The sequence below is a fragment of the Haematobia irritans genome, chromosome 3 (assembly GCF_050003625.1).
Source record: "Haematobia irritans isolate KBUSLIRL chromosome 3, ASM5000362v1, whole genome shotgun sequence".
Taxonomy (NCBI): Eukaryota; Metazoa; Arthropoda; class Insecta; order Diptera; family Muscidae; genus Haematobia; species Haematobia irritans.
This window is the reverse complement of record NC_134399.1, coordinates 106,580,187-106,606,910: the sequence shown is the minus strand read 5'-3', so window position 1 is coordinate 106,606,910 and position 26,724 is coordinate 106,580,187. Positions and strand designations below refer to the sequence as shown.

At 32.8% G+C, this 26,724-nt stretch overlaps 1 protein-coding gene and 1 long non-coding RNA gene across 4 annotated transcripts in view; one reads left to right on the top strand and one right to left on the bottom strand.

Moving 5' to 3' along the window:
• The first annotated feature begins 1,939 nt into the window (after nucleotides 1-1,939).
• The window catches only part of X11L, a 48,070-nt gene continuing 23,285 nt past the window's right edge, over nucleotides 1,940-26,724 (top strand). For 2 of the 3 annotated variants that reach the window (XM_075299688.1, XM_075299687.1), the window contains exons 1-5: nucleotides 1,940-2,067; nucleotides 14,811-16,111; nucleotides 17,931-18,698; nucleotides 18,776-18,910; nucleotides 24,905-26,146. In XM_075299688.1, the coding sequence (XP_075155803.1) occupies nucleotides 15,431-16,111; nucleotides 17,931-18,698; nucleotides 18,776-18,910; nucleotides 24,905-26,146 (2,826 nt within the window). In that variant the 5' untranslated portion in view covers nucleotides 1,940-2,067; nucleotides 14,811-15,430. The remainder of the gene's footprint in view (nucleotides 2,068-14,810; nucleotides 16,112-17,930; nucleotides 18,699-18,775; nucleotides 18,911-24,904; nucleotides 26,147-26,724) is intronic. The other variant, XM_075299689.1, reaches the window with a different exon arrangement.
• LOC142229151 (uncharacterized) lies at nucleotides 2,198-24,745 on the bottom strand. Its single transcript, XR_012720341.1, has 2 exons — nucleotides 24,046-24,745; nucleotides 2,198-3,580 (listed from the first exon to the last, which is right to left on the bottom strand). It is a non-coding gene; the product is annotated as an uncharacterized LOC142229151 (long non-coding RNA).

The following is a 26,724-nucleotide window of genomic DNA, read 5'->3' as shown; positions in this document are numbered from 1 at the left end:
TTGTTTTTTCGTGTTGAAAAACTGACGTTTATAGCACGGCGCCATTTGCAATGTGAATTAAGAAATAATTTATGTATTAAAACCTATTTGTGCGGGTTTATAAATCAAACACGGACCATATTTTTGTTCCGAAACTATACAAAGGATCAAAGGAATAGCAGATCAATTGCCCAAGGAAAAATAAAATGTTATTTTGTAAAAACAAGCAACAACCACCAACTTAATCCAATATCGCTCCCTGTAAAATAGCGCTCCAAGCTACCTAAAAAAACGCCGCTTTCTATGTGCGAAATAATGGTTTCCATAAAAATTTTTCGCAAGAATGAACATAGTACCGGCCTTTACGAGTTCTTGGAAAAACAAAAAAAAATTGCGAATTAGTAAACCAGAAAAAGAAAAGCGGACGTATTTTTTCTCAGAAAATAGAACAAAATCCTGTCTTATATGCAGTTAACTTTAAACTTTATGAAAGTTAGGGCCAGTTTCTCAATGTCTTGTTATTCTTTATCGTGTCGATAAAACAGCTGCACCCATACAAAAATTTTACTAACCGGAGGTCTATCCACCGGTTAAAATTAATCGGAGGATGACAAACTGGCCATTAGTTTTTTTTTTTATTTGTATTCAGCTACTCATTTGACGACAGGGTTAATACCCACAAAAGGCATATTAATCCAGGTAAAGTCATGCAATCAGGTGACTAATATCGACATTCATCTTGTCAAAGGTTTTGTTTACGTTTAGTAGATTTGTTTACATTCTTTGTTTACATATATATTGCTTTTATTTACATTGTGTTATTAGTATGGGGTTCTTAATCAGTTTTTAACCAATTTGAAACAAAAAATTTAACATTCCTATTAAAAATATGAATAAAACATGTTATAAAAAATTGAATGAAAAGAACTTCCTGTGTAGTTAAAATGAAGAACATCATTGGGAGTACATCTTCTGGAAGTTCTTTTAAAGTTGTGCCTTTGGAAGAACTTCCAAATTTTTTGATGGGTAACTCTGCACTTCTGCCACATAGGATCAGCAATAATTTTTTATGAAATAGCGCAATGCCTCATGCAAACGATCCATAAACGATCTGTTCCTGATGTATTACAATTGCAACCGAATCGTTCGTGTTCTCTCACTTCACCTAGGCTCTGTGCAAATCGTTCCAAAGTTCAGCTTCCTTGGCTGAACGAAAATGTCTACTACGCTGTTGATTATTTTTTGCACGAGGGGCCACGCCGTCAATGGCCATAAAGAATAATTTCTGTGTCAATATAGTTGAATATGTCCTTCAACATATCCTCCTGTTATGTTGAGATGGATGTTTGTATCATCGAAATGGGAGCAATTGTGAATAATGCCATTCATATCCAAATAAAGATTATCAAAATCGGGAACCTAAATAGAATACACAAGAAGCTCATAATTATTTCCTCCAACTTGTTACATGTCTCTCCACACTTACGCATTGTTCCCAGGCCAATTCACTGAGACAAGGATACCGTTCGCTTATGTAGCGGAAAAATTTCGCCCCATTTTTTGTTGTTTTGTATTGATGTCTGCCTTAGGCATATTAATGGTCTTTGATATTTAACTTCAAATGACTTTTTGTTCTTTGTAATAAACAATTGTTGTCTGAAAACAACACTACGCATACACAAAATGTCAACTTAAGTCATCTGCGATTTTAGTTTGACATTATAATTATCATGGGGGGTACACACGTTTGCTCGTGACTTTACCTTTAATTAATATGCCTTGATACCCACATTTCTATGGCAACATTGATCAAATGCCATAACAACCAATCATTGAGTGTGCTTTTCCCATGTCTGAATACAGCCCAATTAGTAACATATCACAATACGAATATTGACACATTACGTTACGATATGAAACAGCTGATTTAAAATCATTGGTGTTGACATTTCTCATAAATGTCAGCGCAAAGCAAAATCATCAAACGGGCTAGAAAAAGAAATCGTGACGGACGTGAAAATTTTGTTTGTGCAACACCAAGAAAAAATCTGCAAAATTGAATGGAAAATTTGCAATATTGAAAAAATGGTAAAGTTTTAATTGATGAAGAAAGCAATGGAAAATGTATAAAATAAATTAAACTACAAAAGTTGTGCAATTTGTGGAAGTGTAAACGAAAAAACAAGAGTTTCGTTGAAAAGAAAGGAAAAAACCGAAGTTGAAGTGATTTTGTTGCATGATGGGAAGGAAGTAGTTTGCAGTGATTTATTGATTTTTTCTACATAAATCTATCTAAAAATAAGGAAATGTATTTATAACAAAGTGGAAATGAATAATTTTTGGTGATAAGTCAAAGTTAAATTATTTCATTAACAAGTGTCTGCTGTATGGTTTGAATAAATGTAAGCAGCAATAGATGGAATAAGATTTGGAATCCTTTGGCTGGTAGCCGTGTCAATGAAAGTCAGCAGCCAGACTCTTTTGTTCGCATCGTCATCATTACCTTGTCGGGTATATGTTTTTTCATTCCTCCTTTAGGTTTTCTTTGTTCCACCTTGGGGTGGTAGTTATGTGTGGTGGAGAAAGACAGTCTCTTTTTCTCCTCGCAGTTACAGAATCAAAGTTAGGCCCTTAGTAGCTTCTCAACCCGGCACCGAAAATTACTGGGAGTTGTGCTTTTTGTCTTGCCTTTACTTTCCCCATCTGTACATCTTCCTTTATGTCGTTGTTGCTGTTACATACATAAATCTGGAAAAAGGTGTAGTTGGATATGTATTCTCCACAACGAAAAGATTGTATGTACATTAGAGTAGGTATGTATGCCGTTTTGAAAACCACTTTGTTGTTGTCATTGTGTGGAGGGAGGTCCACGTCCACCCCCTCTGTGTGCATTGCTATGTATGGTTTTGGTTGGGTGGTTTAGAGGATTTTGATTTTTTTTTTCATTTTTTTTTCATGACTTTCAGATACGTAATAACAATACTGATGAAGATGGTGCTGCTGGGCTGATGCTCTTCTCTGTTGATGCATCAACAAATCTCAGCATCTTTACTCCTTGAATGTTGGCATTCCCTCTTGGCTCTTTCATATACATATCTCTTTTACTAGCAGAACAGACTTTCCTATATGACATTTTCATCATTCATCTCATATACTTGTATGCATTGTATGTTTGTAGGTGGTATAGGCCTGTTGTGGGATGTTTTTTTTCTTTATTTCTGCATTGAGTCTGATGATTTTGTGTCGTGTCCTCTGAGTTTTTTCATGAATGCAGCAAGTATTTTCCCCAGCGGCTTTATCAGTGTGTGTATGTGTTGAGGTCGTCTGTTTGATGCCCATAGACTTGGTTGAGAAGAATGATGTGATGGTGTTATTTTAAAGGCCAAGTTTACGATGACTCTCGGTAGGGTAAATTATTATTGAATGCACTGAATGCCGTCCATAGTTTTTTAATTTTTTTCTTCTTGTTTGGTTTTACAATTTCTGTCATGTTCTGCTTATTTCTCATTCGTTAGAAAGTTTTATATTGTGGTTATCCTCAAACGAGATTGAATGTTTAATAGGATTTTTTTGTCATACTACCAGTCATTGTAGAACAATCCTAGAATGAGAAAATAGAAAAGTGATATACCAAATGGCATATTCTCAATTAATGAATGAATATCTATCTACAAGGACTTATAATGGCTAAGGAGGACATACAAATTAAAATATGAGGGAAACTAAATCCTTATAGGAGAATAATCGTTTCATTCACCTACATGAGAACAATTTAGTTACATTCGAAAACAAAAAAAAAAAAAAATGCAAAAAATTGGTCAAACTGGAATAGATGGAGAGTTTTAACCAAAGAAAACCTGAAACGATAGCTATCGATTGGTTTAAATTTTTTTTTCTAAAAATCTTCTTAATTGCAGTAATACGAATTAGAGAGAAATGTGTCCACTGTGGCCAAATTGAAAATGATGGACATCCAAATTTATATAGGAAAGATAGATCTTTTAGACCCCATCCGATGTTAAAAAAGTGGATACACTGTTCCTCGAGAAAATGTTGTCCTGATGAAGCCATTAAACGTATTTGCTAAATATTGAAGAATAATGAAACTAATACATATAAAAACGATCTCAAGAATAGAATAATTCAATCTCAAGAATAGGGTGATTATTTTATATTGTCCACTACAGCTAATGTAAAATGATGGGTATCCTGATTTATAAGCGAAAGAGACATTTTTTAGTCCTCTATCCCATAAAAGTATATTAAAAAATGTGGGATTACCAATATATGGCCTACAAAAAATGGAAGCGTTGCTCCTCGGGAGAAATGTGTCCAAATGGAAAAGGATAGACATCCAGAGTTATATGTGAAAAATAGATCGTTTAGTCATCTATTCGATAAAACAAATGCATATTGCAGTTCACCAATGTGGTATCAAAATGGACTGAATAGTCTAGTCGGGCTGCCACCTAACCTAACCTAACCTAAATGCATATTGCAAAATGTGTTTGGGATTCCCAGTTAGGGGTTTTTTTCCCGGATTTTTTCCATTCCCGGGAAAGCGAGATTTTTTTCGAATTTCCCGGGATCCCGATCAAAGAGAAATCCGCTTCGATGTGCCATATATTTAGACGTTTGAATAAATTAGATATCGCATAAACCTACGGTTATAAGGCGTTGTCTGGACAACTAACAATGTATATTATGTTAATCTCTTATATCAGCCATAAATCATACTAAAGATATTTTGTACTACACAAAATACAAAAAAAAAAAAAAACGTTTACAATGGTTATAATGGACAGTCACTTTCGATATAGTGGTATATTTAAATATGAAGTTTATTTCGATGCCCTCATTCCAGAGTACGCTAAGTCGACTTAGCATGTGTTGATGGAGTTCGCTTAGCCTGTGTCTAAAGTTTTAAAAAATGTCCAATCCAAAAAGGGATAAATGCTTTGTTCGGTCTGAAGTGGTCTAAGCCATTTTTAGCCATGTTCTATTATCACTATTTTTAGTTCGTACATACTAAAAAAAATTATAAAAAATATGATTTTAAGACGGAAAATAAGGGAATTTTATCTTATATGGGTTTTGATAAATTTTAAAAAACAAAACTTGTTTCTTTTTTCCTGTAAAATTCACTTTTTAGACTTATCGCACTTTGGAATGTAGACATCGATTTTATATTAACAAAAATACTTAAAACAATGGTACTAAAAATAATTAAAACAAAAAACATTTGTTGTATATAGCTCTCAATTTTACATAAAATATTGTAAAGAAAAATTGCCGGGAATTCCCGCACTTAATTTCCGGAAAAGCGGTAACGAAAAAATATCGAATTCCCGGGATCCTGTTCCTGGGAAAAAAACCCTAGTCCCAATACATGGCCTATAAAAATGTGTGGTTGCTGCTCCAGTATGATCTATTCGAAAAAGCATCGAGTATCGAGATTTGTGTGCGAGAGATCGATTTGTAAGTTCTCTATCTGATGAAATATCCGCTTTTATCATTGAATAGACGACTAATGGCCATTTTCATGTAGCTCCGTTAGGCTTTAACTCCCAGTTAACAGGAAGTAAATTGCAATTATCTTCTCTCCAGTTAACTTTCACTGAAAATAATTTCAGTCCATAGTACGGTTTAAAATTTCGTTAGCTAACGTAGCACTAACGGAGCTTCATGAAAATGGGGGTAAAAGTTCTATCTTCCACATATGAATCCGAACATCTTTTTTGCAAAATGGTCGTAGCGGCCACATTTCCCTTTGTTTCTTTATGCTGCCTTATTGCTTTTCGCAAGATTTTTTATTTTATTATTATCTATTTAATTTAAGCAATTAAAAGCCTTCGGAGACCCACGTAGCGAATTACAAGTACAACAGTCTTTTGAATTCGTACACAGTTGCTTTTTTCACATATAGGTGGCGCTAAAACGAATATTCATATACGGATTTATTTTCCCTCGCATCCTCTGTACATTATGTGGCTACGGCAATAGAATGATTCACTTAATAAAGAAAACTGTGATTTAAATGCTTGTTAATAGGTGAGTACACACAATAGATATGATGACTAACACTAATGATGTTCCGATGCAACGTGCACATTTTTATCTACAATAATTGCATCACTTCTATAAATTTGAAGAAAATTAATGCAACTTGGCTTGGGTTATTTTGAATAATATTTAAGTTTTGTTCTCTCTAATACTTCTATGAAATCTTTAATGAAATTAATAGAACTAAAAAAAAAATACAAAATTCGTTCTTTTTCACAAAATGGTTTCCGATTACTAAAAAACCACGAGAAGATTCGAAAGCCTCCCAGAATGTAATAATAAGAAATAGTAAATAAAATATTTCTGTTTCAAAAAAAATTTTATTGAGATACAGAAAACCGATTAACTGAGGGTCTAAAACCCATTAACCGAAAATGTCATTCTTTCCGCAAGACGGTTTCGGCTTGTGGAATTGAATCCGACCAACCGATGGACGCCCTAGTAATGTTCCAACAAATATCGGCATAAACATATACTCCGTCGGCCAATCTGCACTCAAATCCTATGTCCGAGAAGATTAATTACTGACATAATTTAGTTAGCACAGATAAAACCAATTTTTAGCAGAGCTCATAAAGGCGTTAACAAAGCTCTTCAAGGTTTTTTAGATGGTATATAAGTTATTGTGGGACAATCGTTAAGTGATCAATGCACATCCTTTCCAGAAATTGGTACCAAAAATTCAATTTTATGAAAGTTATGAGACACGTGATTGAATGTAGCTATGATTCACAATCGCGGTTGCCAAAATTTGTAGAATTCTACCAAAAATGGTAGATTTGTTATTGTTTGGTAGATTGGTAGAAATCTTGATGTTTTGGTAAATTTTGCAAAATATTTCTAAGAGGTACTTTACAAATTTTTATAGAAATAAACTTATGAGAAAATTTTCCATAGAAATAAAATTTTGCGAACATTTTCAATAAAAATAAAATGTTGAAAAAATTTTCCATAGAAATAAAATTTTGAGAAAATTCTCTACAGAAATAAAATTTTTAAAAAATTTTCTATAGATATAAAATTTAGAGACAATTTTCTATAGAAATAGAATTTTGACATAATTTTCTAAGAAATAAAATTTTGACAAAATTTTCTAAAGAAATAAAATTTTGGCAAGATTTTCTATAGAAATAAAATTTTGACAAAATTTTCTATAGAAATAAAATTTTGACAAAATTGTCCATAGAAATAAAATTTTGACAAAATTGTCTATAGAAATAAAATATTTACAAAATTATCTATAGAAGTAACATTTTGACAAAATTTTCTATAGAAGTAAAATTTTGAGAAAATTTTCTATAGAAATAAAATGTTGACATAATTTTCTATAGAAATAAAATTTTGACATAATTTTCTATAGAAATAAAATTTTGACAAAATTTTCTATAGAAATAAAATTTTGAGAAAATTTTCTATAGAAATAAAATGTTGACAAAATTTTCTATAGAAATAAAATGTTGACAAAATTTTCTATAGAAATAAAATTTTGACAAAATTTTCGATATAAAAAATTTTAACAAAATTTTCTATAGAAATAAAATTTTGAGAAAATTTTCTATAGAAATAAAAATTTGAGAAAATTTTCTATAGAAATAAAATGTTGAGCAAATTTTCTATACAAATAAAATGTTGAGGAAGTGTTCTTTACAAATAAAATTTTGACAAAATTTTCTATAGAAACAAAGTTATGACAAAATTTTCTATAGGAACAAAATTTTCTATAGAAATAAAAGTTTTCAAAATTTTCTATAGAAATTAAATTTTTTCAAATTTTCTATAGAAATAAAAATTTGACAGAATTTTCTATAGAAATAAAATTTTGACAACATTTTCTATAGAAATAAAATTTTGACAAAATTTTCTATAGAAATAAAATTTTGACAAAATTTTCTATAGAAATAAAATTTTGACAAAATTTTCTATAGAAATAAAATTTTGACAAAATTTTCTATAGAAATAAAATTTTGACAAAATTTTCTATAGAAATAAAATTTTGACAAAATTTTCTATAGAAATAAAATTTTTTCAAATTTTCTGTAGAAATAAAATTTTGACAACATTTTCTATAGAAATAAAATTTCCATTTGTTTTGTTTTGTTATTGTTGGTTTTGTTCTTTAAGCATTGTTGTTGTTTTTTTATTTCAGCTTAAAACCATACATTGACTAAACTACAAGAGTAGCTTAACCAACAGAGGAAAAGAATGTTTGTCAAATTTATTTGGGCAAAGCCCTATAGACTGCAAGATGGTTGGATGGACGCACGTTTCGGAATTACCACATTCCTCATCAGCATCCTCTACTTGCAGCAAAACTATCAACCAATTATCAGAATAAATTCAGGCAGTTTATTAAACCCAACAAAAACCACACTTGAACCCTCCGAAAACAAAACAAATGGAAAAAGAAGAGGAGGCACGCTCAAAATAAACCCAGCCATGTGAATTCAAATCGATGATTTGACAGTGGCATAGGAAAAGAGATATGTTTGTTTCGAATTTATTTGGCATAAGCCGGCTATCAATGTAAAACCTTTTTTCGGAGGGTTCAAGTGTGGTTTTTGTTGGGTTTAATAAACTGCCTGAATTTATTCTGATAATTGGTTGATAGTTTTGCTGCAAGTAGAGGATGCTGATGAGGAATGTGGTAATTCCGAAACGTGCGTCCATCCAACCATCTTGCAGTCTATAGGGCTTTGCCCAAATAAATTTGACAAACATTCTTTTCCTCTGTTGGTTAAGCTACTCTTGTAGTTTAGTCAATGTATGGTTTTAAGCTGAAATAAAAAAACAACAACAATGCTTAAAGAACAAAACCAACAATAACAAAACAAAACAAATGGAAAAAGAAGAGGAGGCACGCTCAAAATAAACCCAGCCATGTGAATTCAAATCGATGATTTGACAGTGGCATAGGAAAAGAGATATGTTTGTTTCGAATTTATTTGGCATAAGCCGGCTATCAATGTAAAACCTTTTTTCGGAGGGTTCAAGTGTGGTTTTTGTTGGGTTTAATAAACTGCCTGAATTTATTCTGATAATTGGTTGATAGTTTTGCTGCAAGTAGAGGATGCTGATGAGGAATGTGGTAATTCCGAAACGTGCGTCCATCCAACCATCTTGCAGTCTATAGGGCTTTGCCCAAATAAATTTGACAAACATTCTTTTCCTCTGTTGGTTAAGCTACTCTTGTAGTTTAGTCAATGTATGGTTTTAAGCTGAAATAAAAAAACAACAACAATGCTTAAAGAACAAAACCAACAATAACAAAACAAAACAAATGGAAAAAGAAGAGGAGGCACGCTCAAAATAAACCCAGCCATGTGAATTCAAATCGATGATTTGACAGTGGCATAGGAAAAGAGATATGTTTGTTTCGAATTTATTTGGCATAAGCCGGCTATCAATGTAAAACCTTTTTTCGGAGGGTTCAAGTGTGGTTTTTGTTGGGTTTAATAAACTGCCTGAATTTATTCTGATAATTGGTTGATAGTTTTGCTGCAAGTAGAGGATGCTGATGAGGAATGTGGTAATTCCGAAACGTGCGTCCATCCAACCATCTTGCAGTCTATAGGGCTTTGCCCAAATAAATTTGACAAACATTCTTTTCCTCTGTTGGTTAAGCTACTCTTGTAGTTTAGTCAATGTATGGTTTTAAGCTGAAATAAAAAAACAACAACAATGCTTAAAGAACAAAACCAACAATAACAAAACAAAACAAATGGAAAAAGAAGAGGAGGCACGCTCAAAATAAACCCAGCCATGTGAATTCAAATCGATGATTTGACAGTGGCATAGGAAAAGAGATATGTTTGTTTCGAATTTATTTGGCATAAGCCGGCTATCAATGTAAAACCTTTTTTCGGAGGGTTCAAGTGTGGTTTTTGTTGGGTTTAATAAACTGCCTGAATTTATTCTGATAATTGGTTGATAGTTTTGCTGCAAGTAGAGGATGCTGATGAGGAATGTGGTAATTCCGAAACGTGCGTCCATCCAACCATCTTGCAGTCTATAGGGCTTTGCCCAAATAAATTTGACAAACATTCTTTTCCTCTGTTGGTTAAGCTACTCTTGTAGTTTAGTCAATGTATGGTTTTAAGCTGAAATAAAAAAACAACAACAATGCTTAAAGAACAAAACCAACAATAACAAAACAAAACAAATGGAAAAAGAAGAGGAGGCACGCTCAAAATAAACCCAGCCATGTGAATTCAAATCGATGATTTGACAGTGGCATAGGAAAAGAGATATGTTTGTTTCGAATTTATTTGGCATAAGCCGGCTATCAATGTAAAACCTTTTTTCGGAGGGTTCAAGTGTGGTTTTTGTTGGGTTTAATAAACTGCCTGAATTTATTCTGATAATTGGTTGATAGTTTTGCTGCAAGTAGAGGATGCTGATGAGGAATGTGGTAATTCCGAAACGTGCGTCCATCCAACCATCTTGCAGTCTATAGGGCTTTGCCCAAATAAATTTGACAAACATTCTTTTCCTCTGTTGGTTAAGCTACTCTTGTAGTTTAGTCAATGTATGGTTTTAAGCTGAAATAAAAAAACAACAACAATGCTTAAAGAACAAAACCAACAATAACAAAACAAAACAAATGGAAAAAGAAGAGGAGGCACGCTCAAAATAAACCCAGCCATGTGAATTCAAATCGATGATTTGACAGTGGCATAGGAAAAGAGATATGTTTGTTTCGAATTTATTTGGCATAAGCCGGCTATCAATGTAAAACCTTTTTTCGGAGGGTTCAAGTGTGGTTTTTGTTGGGTTTAATAAACTGCCTGAATTTATTCTGATAATTGGTTGATAGTTTTGCTGCAAGTAGAGGATGCTGATGAGGAATGTGGTAATTCCGAAACGTGCGTCCATCCAACCATCTTGCAGTCTATAGGGCTTTGCCCAAATAAATTTGACAAACATTCTTTTCCTCTGTTGGTTAAGCTACTCTTGTAGTTTAGTCAATGTATGGTTTTAAGCTGAAATAAAAAAACAACAACAATGCTTAAAGAACAAAACCAACAATAACAAAACAAAACAAATGGAAAAAGAAGAGGAGGCACGCTCAAAATAAACCCAGCCATGTGAATTCAAATCGATGATTTGACAGTGGCATAGGAAAAGAGATATGTTTGTTTCGAATTTATTTGGCATAAGCCGGCTATCAATGTAAAACCTTTTTTCGGAGGGTTCAAGTGTGGTTTTTGTTGGGTTTAATAAACTGCCTGAATTTATTCTGATAATTGGTTGATAGTTTTGCTGCAAGTAGAGGATGCTGATGAGGAATGTGGTAATTCCGAAACGTGCGTCCATCCAACCATCTTGCAGTCTATAGGGCTTTGCCCAAATAAATTTGACAAACATTCTTTTCCTCTGTTGGTTAAGCTACTCTTGTAGTTTAGTCAATGTATGGTTTTAAGCTGAAATAAAAAAACAACAACAATGCTTAAAGAACAAAACCAACAATAACAAAACAAAACAAATGGAAAAAGAAGAGGAGGCACGCTCAAAATAAACCCAGCCATGTGAATTCAAATCGATGATTTGACAGTGGCATAGGAAAAGAGATATGTTTGTTTCGAATTTATTTGGCATAAGCCGGCTATCAATGTAAAACCTTTTTTCGGAGGGTTCAAGTGTGGTTTTTGTTGGGTTTAATAAACTGCCTGAATTTATTCTGATAATTGGTTGATAGTTTTGCTGCAAGTAGAGGATGCTGATGAGGAATGTGGTAATTCCGAAACGTGCGTCCATCCAACCATCTTGCAGTCTATAGGGCTTTGCCCAAATAAATTTGACAAACATTCTTTTCCTCTGTTGGTTAAGCTACTCTTGTAGTTTAGTCAATGTATGGTTTTAAGCTGAAATAAAAAAACAACAACAATGCTTAAAGAACAAAACCAACAATAACAAAACAAAACAAATGGAAAAAGAAGAGGAGGCACGCTCAAAATAAACCCAGCCATGTGAATTCAAATCGATGATTTGACAGTGGCATAGGAAAAGAGATATGTTTGTTTCGAATTTATTTGGCATAAGCCGGCTATCAATGTAAAACCTTTTTTCGGAGGGTTCAAGTGTGGTTTTTGTTGGGTTTAATAAACTGCCTGAATTTATTCTGATAATTGGTTGATAGTTTTGCTGCAAGTAGAGGATGCTGATGAGGAATGTGGTAATTCCGAAACGTGCGTCCATCCAACCATCTTGCAGTCTATAGGGCTTTGCCCAAATAAATTTGACAAACATTCTTTTCCTCTGTTGGTTAAGCTACTCTTGTAGTTTAGTCAATGTATGGTTTTAAGCTGAAATAAAAAAACAACAACAACGAAATAAAATTTCGACAAAATTTTCTATAGAAGTAAAATTTCGACAAAAATTTCTATAGAAATAAAATTTTTACAAAATTTTCTATAGAAATAAAATTTTTACAAAATTTTCTATAGAAATAAAATGTTGACAAAACTTACATCAGAATTTCCTGCTTGTATAGTATTTGTAATAATGTTTATTGGCCTTGAAGGCTTTATATATTACAATAAAAGAAAGAAAGAAAATTTAAAAAAAATTATATAGAAACAAACTTTTGAGAAGCTTTTCTATAGGACTAATATTTAAATAAAATTTTCCATAGAAATAAAATTTTGACAAATTTGTTTATAGAAATAAACAAATTTTGACAAAATTGTCTATAGAAATAAAATTTTGACATTTTCTATAGAAATAAAATTTTGACATAATTTTCTATAGAAATAACATTTTGACAATTTTTGACTATAGAAATAAAATTTTGACATAATTTTCTATAAAAATAAAATTTTCACAAAATTTTCTATAGAAATAAAATGTTGACAAAATAGAAATAAAATGTTGACAAAAAAAAAAAAAATAAATAAAATTTTGACAAAATTTTCGATATAAAAAATTTCTATAGAAATAAAATTTTGAGAACATTTTCTATATAAAAAAAATTTTGACAGAATTTTCTATAGAAACAAAGTTTTGACAAAATTTTCTATAGGAACAAAATTTTGACAAAATTTTCTATAGAAATAAAATTTTGACAAAATTGTCTGTAGAAATAAAATTTTGACAAAATTGTCCATAGAAACAAAATGTTGACAACATTATTATCTCATTATTGCTCTACTTTATATATCTATCAACATATGGCCCATGGGGGCTCAGTTTGATTAAATAAATAAATATATAAAATTTTGACAACATTTTCTATAGAAACAAAATTTTGACAACATTTTCTATTGAAATAAAATTTTGACAAAATTTTCTATAGAAATAAAATTTTGAGAAAATTTTCTTAAGAAATAAAATGTTGAGAAATTTTCTATACAAATAAAATGTTGAGGAAATTTTCTATACAAATAAAATTTTGACAAAATTTTCTATAGAAACAAAGTTTTGACAAAATTTTCTATAGGAGCAAAGTTTTGACAAAATTTTCTATAGAAATAAAATTTTTTCAAATTTTCTATAGAAATAAAATTTTTTCAAATTTTCTATAGAAATAAAATGTTTTCAAATTTTCTATAGAAATAAAATTTTGACAAAATTTTCTATAGAAATAAAATTTTGACAAAATTTTCTATAGAAATAAAATTTTGACAAAATTTTCTAAAGAAATAAAATGTTGAGAAATTTTCTATACAAATAAAATGTTGATGAAATTTTCTATACAAATAAAATTTTGATAACATTTTCTATAGAAATAAAATTTTGACAAAATTTTCTATAGAAATAAAATTTTGACAACATTTTCTATTGAAATAAAATTTTGACAACATTTTCTATATAAATAAAATTTTGACAACATTTTCTATAGAAATAAAATTTTGACAACATTTTCTATAGAAATAAAATTTTTACAAAACTTTCTTCAGAATTGTCTTTTGTATATTATTTGTAATAATTTTTATTGGCCTTGAAGGCTTTATATATTACAATAAAAGAAAGAAAATTTGAATAAACATTTTCTATAGAAAAAAAAAATTTTAAAAATTTTGTATAAAAATAAAATTTTGAGATGCTTTTCTATAAGACTAATATTTTTCTATGGAGGTAAAATTTTTAGAAAACGTTCTAAAGAAATAATTTTTTTCTGTTTGGTAAAATTTTCTCCATATACTGATGTTAATCCATCAATAAGAGGGACGAGCAGTTCAATATTCATCAAGAAAATATCAGGTTGCGCAACTTAGTCCACAAAAATATATCATGCTACACAAATCAGTCCACAAGAATATATCATAATACACAGCTACCACAGAACTACATTGGTTACGAATGTGGATGAAAAGTCAATCGAGAATTACTTGTCTAAGTGCTCTGCTTTATGTAAACGTTGAGTGCATAACATTTTAAGAGGAATGTTGTTCACGAAATTTGGTATGGAAGTAAAAACTCACTCTCGCAACGTACTCAAAAGCGTCCTGGGCCCCGACATTATCCCACACCAAGTATTGGCCTAAAAGAGTGGACTGGTAATTTTCAAGGAGTTTTGATGAGAGTGATCTTGGTTCGTAAGTGTGCGTGATATTGAAATTAGTATAGATGAGGATGAGTAATTTTTAACTCTAGTGGGAGTGCGTCGGTGTGGTATACGGGAATAATTAAAGGGAAATAAATTCCCCCAATATGGTTTTATCTTAGTATTTGTCGTTTTAGTAAAAATCCAATAATTTCTCTTGCCTTTTTTCATATAAAATGAGATGATTCTAATTAAATTTCTCACGTGTATTTATTCCTTTTTTTAGTGGCTAAAACGAATACATTTTGCAATTTGACATCAAAAAAGAAGGATAACTTTTGGCAACAATGAAAATCAATTAACAAAACAAATGTGGAAGGTGAATGACGTTGGCCAATAACACCACCAATAAAACAACCAATGGAATAGGAAACATTGTGCAAACATGTTGAATACCCTGGTAAAAAAATGGCCACAAAGAACATAAAAATCAATTAACTTTTTGATTCAGTTCTATCAGAAAATAAATAACAGAAAATAGACATTGGCCAACGGCAGACAATTGACTGATACAGAGCACCATAGCTCAGCTTAATTCAAACATACGACTGAGGGGAAAAAAGACACGACCACATCGACCAACGACGACCATTCCAAGAAGCAAAAGTCAACGGCATTTAGAGATTAGAAATACAAACAAGAGAGAAGAGGGAAGAAAATCCCCCGCAGTTACATAGGAAACGTAAAGCTATTCCACAATAAGACGGGGAATCTTGCGGAAATCAAACAACCGACCTGCCATTAGCTATAGAGGAAGAAATCCAAAAGCACCTGAATCGTAATCAATCAATTTGGAAGAACGTAAAACCTAGAACGTAGTAGTAGTAAATAAGGATTAGCAACAAAATGAATAGCAATAGTGATAGTAGCTGTGGCACTACAGCGATGAATGAATTGAAAGGCAGTAGCCTTTCATCTTCTACACAGCACCAGCGAAATAATTATGCTATGGCACCCACACCACCCAATGACCTCTTGTATAATCATCATCATCATCAACTTACCGGCTCGGGATCTTCTTCCACAATTTCTACGGGTGGTGCAGTTGCAGCTGCTGGGACATCTGCCAGCAACAATAATACTTTTGGCACAATTAACAAAGCAACAGTTGATAATGGCAGCAGTGTCAACAACACTCTAACCACCACAATAATGTCAACAACGGCAACTAATAATAGTGGCAGCAGCAGTACAACAAACAGCAGTATGCACGATTATGATAACAGGCAATCATCAATAAACAATGGTACAGCAACATTGAGTGGTCTTGGTGGCGGAAATATGCCTGGTAGTGGTATTGTTGGGGGGTCGGCGTCGTCATCAGGTTTTTCGAAGCCGCAAGAACGTTATGTGTGGGAAATGCGTGCGCGCAGTCCAAATGTAACACCAGCCAGCACGGTACTTAATTCACCAGATCTCAATACAGACATGCAGTATAGCATACATCCTCATCAGAGACAGTTGCAACAAATACGTGTTGGTCGTAGTCCTGGTAGTCAATTTGAAGAACACAATATACTGCCACAGGTGGGTGGGGTCTTATTTGATTAATTTTTTTTTAATTTGTTTATATCGAATTTCAACACTTGCTTTTATTGAATAGTCGAATAGGGAATTTTGGGATGACTCTTCGGCTTTATAAAAAATCAGGAAATAACTGATATCAACATTTGTGATTATTAAATAGTTGGGAGGAATACTCCTTTTGCCAACGTGTTTACAATGCTTTCAGCGGTTAGGAATGTGAAAAATGTGAATGATTGAAATTTTAATGTTCATAATAAGAAAAACTTTTAACAGAGCAAAAATCCATAGGTATATTTATACCCACCACCATGGAATGGTGAGGGGAGTATAATATGTTTGTCATTCCGTAACACATCGATTTTCGAGTACATAAAGTATATATATTCAGGGAGAAATTATAAGATGATATAACCGTCTTCAATAATGAAGCTATCGTGCTGAAATTTTGCATTAACTCATCTTTTGTCTGCAGACAGGTCGAGTTCGAAGAGGTAGTATATAGGTCCAGATTTTGATATAGCACCCATACTAACATTCCGCTTTGCCTGAATTTCAAAATCTAGAGGTACTTTGGGTGCATAAATAACTGTGCCGAATATGGTGTGATTTGTTCTACATTTTGATATAGGCCCCATATAGTCGAATCTCCCGATTTGACTTCTTGGACGTCTAGACACCGCAATTTATATTAGATTTGCCTGAAATTCAAAATTTAGAGAATTTTAAGTCCATAAATAAGTGTGTCGGTCCATGGTTTGGTATAGCCCCAATATAGCCCGATCTTCCGATTAGATTTCTTTGGCTTCTAGACACCACCATTTTTTTCAAAATCTGGAAGTATTTTGGGTCCACACATATGTACACCGAATATGGTGCGTAGCGTTTTGATATAGCCCCCTTATAGTCTGATCTCCCGATTTTTATCCGATTTGCCTGAAATTAAAAATCTAGAGGTATTTTGGATTCATACAAAAGTGTGAGGAAGATGGTGTGTATCGGTCCATGTGTTGGTTTAGCCGCCATATAGTCCGATCTCCTGACTTCTTGGTCTTCTATACACCGCATCCGATTTGCCTGAAATTCAAAATTTACGGGTAGTTTATGTCCGTAAATAGGTATAGCGAATATGGTGTTGATCGGTCCATGTTTTGGTACAGCCCCCATGTGTTAAGTTTCCCGATTTCCATGTTGGTATATATGTATCTGTCATACATATATACTCTAGATTTTCAATTTCAAGCAAATCGGCTAGAAAATATAGTCTCTAGACGCCCAAGAAGCAAAATCGGGAGGTCGGTCTATATGGGGGCTATACCAAAACATGGACCGATGGGCACTATTTTCGGCATACCCTTTTATGGTCCTCAAGTACCTCTAGATTTTTAATTTCAGGCTAATTGGATAAAAACTACGGTTTTTATAAGCCCAAGACCTCAAATCGGGTATTGGTTTATATGGGGACTATATCATAACTTGGACCGATATAGCCCATCTTCGAACTTGACCTGCCTGCAAACAAAAAACGAATCTGTGCCAAATTTCAGGACGATAGCGCCATTAGACAACAGACAGACGGACATGCTTATATCATAGAATTTCTCCCTGATCAAGAATATATATACTTTATATAGTCGGACATCGATATTTCGATGTGTTACACACGGAATGACAAACTTATTATACCCCCATCACCATTCTATGGTGGTGGGTATAACAAAAAGACAAATATTTTGTTCAAAACTAACGTTTTTTCTTACTTAATTACAAAAACTTGGTATGCCTTATGATTTCACACAGAAATTTGTTCCTCCCATTTTAGGGTCTTGCTTCACCTGGCTCTCCAACCGACGTAGGCAAAGCTGATGGTCATTGCTTGCGTGATGGTGAAATTGTAGTTTTCGATGATATCGATACAAATTGGATGAACAAATCGAACAATTCATATTCTTCAAACCATTCCAAGCAACTTCGTGACTCATTCCATGGCAATGAAGATATCTTAAAAGTGACCAAAATGATTGGTCAATTGCCTATAGCAGAGTATGAGGGATCACCAAGACGTTTTGGTAATCAACCGCCACAGCAAGGCGGTATGCAAAAATCTACGACTGGAAACTCTATATCATCGTCGGGTAATAATATGTTACCAAAACGGCCACCTGGATTCCCACAAAGGGTGTCACCAATGGCTGTATTGACTCCGCAACAACAGCAACAACAACATCAGGAAGCAGCCCATGCACGTCATCAGAAAATGCAACAGCAACATCAATTCTATGCCCAGGCCACCAGCAGCGGAAGTTGTAGTAATGCTTCATTTTTCAACAACGATACCAATAAATCCATTGGCAATTTAATCGATATAGATGCTGATGACATAATCACCAATACTGGAACAACAAATGCGTCCATCAATCAATCACAAATATCAAATCATGATACGTCCAAAGTTAAAACACCCACATTTGATTATTTATATGAATTCTCGGAAACACGTAAAGTTTTAGAGGATTTCTTTAAAGGAAATCCCGATGACGATAAACGTTTTACTGACTTCACAGAAAGTGGAGATGATATGGGTAGTTGTGTAAGTTGAAAACAAATGTCTATTAATATATGCGAGGAACTATTCCATGTTCACGTAATGTGTTTTTTCTTTTTCAGGATACTCACCATGAATATACATCCCAGTGTACAATTGACGATGAGATGAATATAGAACAATCCTATATAGGTCAACGTTTAGCTAGAATACCCAAAGAAGAATTGTATATGGTGCATCGTTCTCCTAAGAAACATGTAAGTCATGAACATAATTTGATAATAACAAAGACTAAAGCCACATACTAACATTATGCAATACAAAATTTCAATACTTCCTTGGATGTTCAAATATTTTTTGTACCTCTTGCAGACTTAGCCCTAGTGTCCATCTATCCTTCTATTTTTGAAGGTCCCAACGATTGTTTTTTTATTTCTTGCGACAATAAAATTATATTTTCTTTCAAAATACGTGCTTTTATGAAGACCGGTTATGCCGATTATATGCTTCAGGTTTTTAAAAACTGAGAAACACCGACTTTCAAAATATCCGGTTTTTAATCACTCTAGAAAAAGCACAATCGACACCATACACTTCCAATGTGCTATACTTCTACAGTACGACCGTTTTATAAAAAAAAAATAAATTTTAAATTAAGGCTGGTAGCGGTCGAAGGAATATATCAATTCAAACACTCTTTGTGTTTGCTGTGCGATTTACCTTCCAAATGCAAAAATGGAAGGTAATGTGCGATTTACCTTCCAAATGCAAAAATGGATAATGTGGATAAAATATTGGGTTATCTACTTCCACATGACACCCACGAACCACATTCTTTTTTTTCTGCAAAAATAATACACATAACAGGTTGGCTGATAAGTCCCCGGTCTAACAAAGAAAAACACATTTTTTTGTCAAAATTCGTTTTTATTATTCAACATAGTTCCCTTCAAGAGCGATACAACGATTATAACGACCTTCCAATTTTTTGATACCATTTTGGTAGTACTCCTTCGGTTTTGCCTCAAAATAGGCCTCAGTTTCGGCGATCACCTCTTCATTGCAGCCAAAATTTTTCCCTGCGAGCATCCTTTTGAGGTCTGAGAACAAAAAAAGTCGCTGGGGCCAGATCTGTAGAGTACGGTGGGTGGGGAAGCAATTCGAAGACCAATTCATGAATTTTTGCCATCGTTCTCAATGACTTGTGGCACGGTCCGTTGTCTTGGTGGAACAACACTTTTTTCTTCTTCATATGGGGCCGTTTTGCCGCGATTTCGATCTTCAAATGCTCCAATAACGCCATATAATAGTCACTGTTGATGGTTTTTCCCTTCTCAAGATAATCGATAAAAATTATTCCATGCGCATCCCAAAAAACAGAGGCCATTACTTTGCCAGCGGACTTTTGAGTCTTTCCACGCTACGGAGACGGTTCACCGGTCGCTGTCCACTCAGCCGACTGTCGATTGGACTCAGGAGTGTAGTGATGGAGCCATGTTTCATCCATTGTCACATATCGACGGAAAAACTCGGGTGTATTACGAGTTAGCAGCTGCAAACACCGCTCAAAATCATCAACACGTTTTTGTTTTTGGTCAAATGTGAGCTCACACGGCACCCATTTTGCACAGAGCTTCCGCATATCAAAATATCGATGTATGATATGACCAACATGTTCCTTTGCTATCTTTAAGGTCTCTGCTATCTCGATCAACTTCATTTTACGGTCATTCAAAATCATTTTGTGGATTTTTTTGATGTTTTCGTCGGTAACCACCTCTTTCGGGCGTCCACTGCGTTCACCGTCCTCCGTGCTCATTTCACCACGCTTGAATTTTGCATACCAATCAATTATTGTTGATTTCCCTGGAGCAGAGTCCGGAAACTCGTCAAGCCAAGTTTTTGCTTCCACCGTATTTTTCCCTTCAGAAAACAGTATTTTATCAAAACACGAAATTCCTTTTTTTCCATTTTTTTCACAATAACAAAAGTTGCTTCACAAAAGACGCTCTATCTCACAAACTAATTGACTTACAGACGTCAAATTTTGACACGAATCATTTGAAGGTAGGTACTATGTAAAAATAATATGCATTTAATACTAGCGACGCCATCTATGTGTCAGACCGGGGACTTATCAGCCAACCTGTTACATGTACATTTCGCAGAAAAAAACTGCCAGCCTTTATAGGAAAAATTAACTGCCTAAAATTTTCAAAATTTATAAGCCGACTTCTTAAAATTTTTGTAAGCAAATCCGATACCTTCGTCATGCATGACTAAAACACTTCCATGGTCATAATGATTCAGTGTCGCCCATTTTGATAATGCGTGAAACCACTTACGGCTTGGACTCAGCTATAGAAAGAAATACCTTGTGCTAAACAGCTTCCTTTGAAAATACAGAAATTCAGTACTTGTTTTATAAAAATGGACTTGTTCGAATAAGTGTGTCAGTTTTAAAATCCGACTCATCGACTTCTGATGTTTTTGACAATCGATTCAATTTAATTACTCGACTTTAAAGTGTTTAAATTTTGTGATTCTGATCACAATCTTTCAACAGGCACCACTATACCTACGGTTGTTTTTGTCTGCTGAAACCTGATGAACCGCCATTTGCTTTTGGTGAAGTGTAAGCGGTGCTTGGAGTGTGCGAACGTTTGCATGAAAATTAACAAAATCGTAGGCATTTCTAAAGGATCAAGCGTCCATCCTAGAAATCATGTTGAACGACCCTTGTGTCTCACATTATTGCGATGGACTCTCTGAGATAGAGAAATACAATTTATATCATCCGCCCGTTGGGAGGAGTACTCTAGGTTATAACTCGTGAATAGAGAATCGCGTTTTGCGGATATAACCTATTGCTGTTGAGAGACATTAATACCTGCTCACTAAGAGCTTTAGTATTTTCTCCTAGATAGGAACCGAATGGTATAGGCAGAACCAATTTATAACTCCACATTTTGCATTAATGGACGAGAATTTCACTATCACACTTATGGGTGATTAAAGCCATTCGCCAGAATTGTCATTAACGTTACTGGGTCTGGGTACAGACCACCATCCTATAATTCTCATCATTGACCGATCTAACGATTTCATTACCTCTGAACGTCGGGCGTTTATTAATCTAAAGTAAACCGTTTCAGATACTAAACTTATCACCGCTTAATAATTCGGTATAGTACACAGAAAAAATATTTTTTGTATTCAATCAAGAAATTAATTGATCCAAATAATGTTTAAATGAAATTTAATCGATCACAGAAACTATAGTATTCATCATCAAAGTCAATTAAAAAGTTAACTGATAAATTAAAAAAAAAAATAACTAATGATTGATTTTCCTTTTTATTAAATAATTAGTAGAATTAATAAAATTTTTTATAGAAATAAAATTTTTACAATATTTTCTAAAAAATAAAATTTTGACAAAATTTCCTATAAAAAGAACATATTGACAAAATTTTCTATAGAAATAAAATTTTGACAAAATTTTCTATAGAAATAAAATTTTAACAAAATTTTCTATAGAAATAAAATTTTGACAAAATTTTCTATAGAAATGAAATTTATACAAAATATTCTATAGAAATAAAATTTTGACAACATTTTCTGTAGAAGTAAAATTTTGACAAAACTTTCTATAGAAGTAAAATTTTGACAAAATTTTCTATAGAAATAAAATTGTTAATTGTTAAAATTCCATAAAAAATAAAATTTAGACAAAATTTCCTATAAAAATAAAATTTTGACAAAATTTTCTATAAAAATAAAATTTCGACAAAATTTTCTATAGAAATAAAATTTTGACAAAGTTTTCTATAGAAATAAAATTTGACAACATTTTCTATAGAAATAAAATATTTGACAACATTTTTTATAGAAATAAAATATTTGACAAAAATTTCTGTAGAAGTAAAATTTTGGCAAAACTTTCTATAGAAGTAAAATTTTGACAAAATTTTCTATAGAAATAAAATTTTGACAAAATTTTCTATAGAAATAAAATTTTGACAAAATTTTCTATAGAAGTAAAATTTTGACAAAATTTTCTATAGAAATAAAATTTTGACAAAATTTTCTATAGAAATAAAATTGTTAATTGTTAATTGTTAAAATTTCCTAAAAAAATAAAATTTAGACAAAATTTCCTATAAAAATAAAATTTTGACAAAATTTTCTATAAAAATAACATTTTGACAAAATTTTCTATAGAAATAAAATTTTGACAAAATTTTCTATAGAAATAAAATATTTGACAACATTTTCTATAGAAATAAAATATTTGACAACATTTTTTATAGAAATAAAATATTTGACAAAAATTTCTGTAGAAGTAAAATTTTGACAAAACTTTCTATAGAAGTAAAATTTTGACAAAATTTTCTATAGAAATAAAATTTTGACAAAATTTTCTATAGAAATAAAATTGTTAATTGTTAAAATTTCCTAAAAAAATAAAATTTAGACAAAATTTCCTAAAAAAATAAAATTTAGAGAAAATTTCCTATAAAAATAAAATTTTGACAAAATTTTCTATAAAAATAAAATTTTGACAAAATTTTCTATAAAAATAAAATTTTGACAAAATTTTCTGTAGAAATAAAATATTTGAAAACATCTTCTATAGAAATAAAATATTTGACAAAAATTTCTGTAGAAATAAAATTTTGACAAAATTTTCTATAGAAATAAAATATTTGACAAAAATTTCTATAGAAGTAACATTTTGACAAAATTTTCTAAAGAAGTAAAATTTTGACAAAATTTTCTGTAGAAATAAAATTTTGAGAAAATTTTCTATAGAAATAAAATTGTGACAAAATTTTCTATAGAAATAAAATTTTGACAAATTTTTCTGTAGAAATAAAATTTTCTATAGAAACAAAATTTTGACAAAATTTTCTATGCGCGAGCAAAATTTTGATACGCTGCTCTTCTTGCTTGGACGGCATTTTGACAACTGAAGAGTGAATTCCAAAATCAAAATAGGAGCAACATTCTACACACACACACCTTCAAAATGAGGGGTGTTCAGGTTTTTTAAATGCAAAATTGAAAGAAATACGTCAAGTTTATATTGACCAAATTTTGACCGTATCACCCTATAAAATTGTGATAAAATTTTCTATAGAAATAAAATTTTGACAAAATTTTCTGTAGAAATAAAAATAGAAACAAAACATTTAATTCCAAGAACAAACAATTTCGAAGTAGTTTTTTTTTTAAATTTGGTAGATTGTTGGTAAAATTTTGGTAGATTATTTTTTGCACGAGTGACCACCGTGAGTGTAAATCCTACCATAAATTCTTTCGTGAGCAAAAATGTTCCATCATATTATGATCATATTGTCCATCGTCAGGTAGTGGATATAGAACTCACCTTGCGCTAAGTATCACTTTTCTGTCTATAGAACATCTTCGCCTTTCGGTTAACTTCGCATGTTGCAGTCCACGGTTTCGAGTGTCACGAAACGGCACAGAAACCTTTTCGGATTACCAAAAACATCGCTCTAAAATGCTATGACATTTGCGATTGTTGTTCGAGGTGATCCACCTCGCCGAGAGCATGTTCACATGTCGAAAATTTCGTCTGCCTCAGCTATCACGAGTGGCTCATCAAAAGCCGACGGCCGGTTATATAGAAACTCGGGCATGATTTATCTTAAAAAAACAAGAATTTAATAACTGACCGTATGCTCTTTTTGCATGTTTCTAGAATCCGCAGACACCCTCTTTTCCACACGCGACGGAAACAAAAATGCGATACAGATATGGCTAAGATTTCGATAGAAGCCATTTACGAGAATGTACTAAATTGTTCTTGCGATAAACATACATCGGGCTGTGAGACTAACTACTTATTACAGCACTCTCATGCCATCCCATAGTGGAGGGTTATTGAAGTATTTCGGGGTTTTATTTTCATGGGCAATGTTAAATGTAGTGTCAACGTACACACAAGACCCACTGATTCACTATTTGCTTTTTTAGGGCCAAATGTTAAATTAGGAATTATTGGATTTCGATTTAAAATTGTACAAGGGTGAGAGACAAGTGTTAGATATGCGCTACATTGGTACACACACACATACACATATAGACACCAACTAAGAGGACCAGACCGCAAAAAGTCAAAAGTGGAAAACATTGTCTATTTTTTGTGGTTTTCTCTTCAGTTTGTTTTAAGCATTATTTCTATGGGATTTATTTTTATCATTTTACTCTCCGTATATTTCCAGAAACAACAAACATCGTCAACGCTACAACAACATCAGCAGCAACCACACCATCAGTCACAGCCACAACAGCACCAGCAGCCATGTGATAACATTCTGTACACTGACAACAACGACATTGAATTGTATATCGATTCGAATAGTCGCAGTAGTGGTGATTTAGCAGACACAGAATTGGAGGCGAATTTACGACATCATTCGCGTAATTTCACATTATCCCCAGAGACAACAGATTACGATTCCAATTGTGGTGATTTGGATAGTTTGTCAAATGATATCAATTGTACCACGGATTATGGTAAACTGTATACGAGTATGCCAGTTCTAGAGGATGGTCTGTCCAGTGGTCATGCATCTGATACCGAGAACAATTGTCAAAAATATGATTCGTCCAATGGTGCTGGAAGTGTTGGCGGCAGTGGTGGTAGTAATGAGAGTGTAGGATTAAATGAAAAATTGCAGCATCAGCAACAAGAAATGCTCGAACAAAATAAATACAACAATAGTTTGAGTAAACAACAACAGCAGCAGCAACAACAACAACAACAGGAGTGCATGGATAATAATTGTAGTGCTAATAATTTAATTACCAATCTAGTTGATGTGGAAGAGATGATTAGTGGTATTGGTAGTGGTCTTTGTATTGGTGATGATTTGAAGCTGCAACAACAACAACAGCAGCAGTGTTTAGATCTAATTAATAACACCAACAGTTCTGATAGCAATTGTTGCATTAATGATAGTATATCTTATGAGCCTATATATGCCACTGTCAATAAACAGCACCATCAGAATCTGCAGCAGCAGCAACAACAACAGCAGCAGCCACAACATCAACAATCACCCCCACCACCACCTGCACCGCAACCACACCGTCCACAGTTACAACAACAACAACAACTACTACAATCTCAACGTCACTTGAAACATCCCGGCCGTGCTGAATCAGTTGAAATACAAGAGGCCATGAAAGAAATACGTTCAGCTTTACAAAGAGCAAAAACTCAACCAGAGAAATTGAAATTTTGTGATGAAGTTCTACCTCCAGATCCAGAATCTCCTATATGGGTACCACGTAAAAATACCGATGATTGTAATGTTTCATTGGATGCTGAAGGTGGTGGGTTGGTGGCAATGGATTCCAATAAATCCCATTGTGAAGATGAGGAACCAGATACTGATTTAGAAACAGATCGCTTGTTGGGTCAACAACGACACGATGAGCAGGATTTCTTTGATGATAAGGTAAGCTTGAAAAATTGTGAACTATTGCCACTTGTCCCTATCTCAAATATATGAGATACCCTAATATCTATGAACAGAATAAAATTTCACGAAAATTTTTCCAATTAAAAACTTAATTCAGTTTTAACAAGTATATACGACCGTAAGTTCGGCCAGGCCGAACCTTATGTACCCTCCACCATGGATTGAGTACAAACTTCTACTAAAGACTGTGATCCACAATCGAATTACTTGCGTTGTGGTAATACTTACCGATGGCAAGGTATCTTGAAACCTCTTAACATCGTCTTCTAAATTGTAAGTCAGTCTTCACGTGGTTTATATTTGACAAAAAAAAAAAAAACAGATTACGTATATAATTCAGTTATTGACCGGTACATACAGAGAAGTCTATAAATAATTACGAACCAACATGAACTTTTGCGCGGTAATTAGAGAGCCAGAATTTTTGTGTGATTGGGGTTCAGTTTGTCTACGTGCTATATATAACTATAGATCGATATGGACTAAGTTTGGCATGGTTATTATCGACCACATACTAGCAAAATGTTCCAAATTTCAACCGGATCGGATGAATT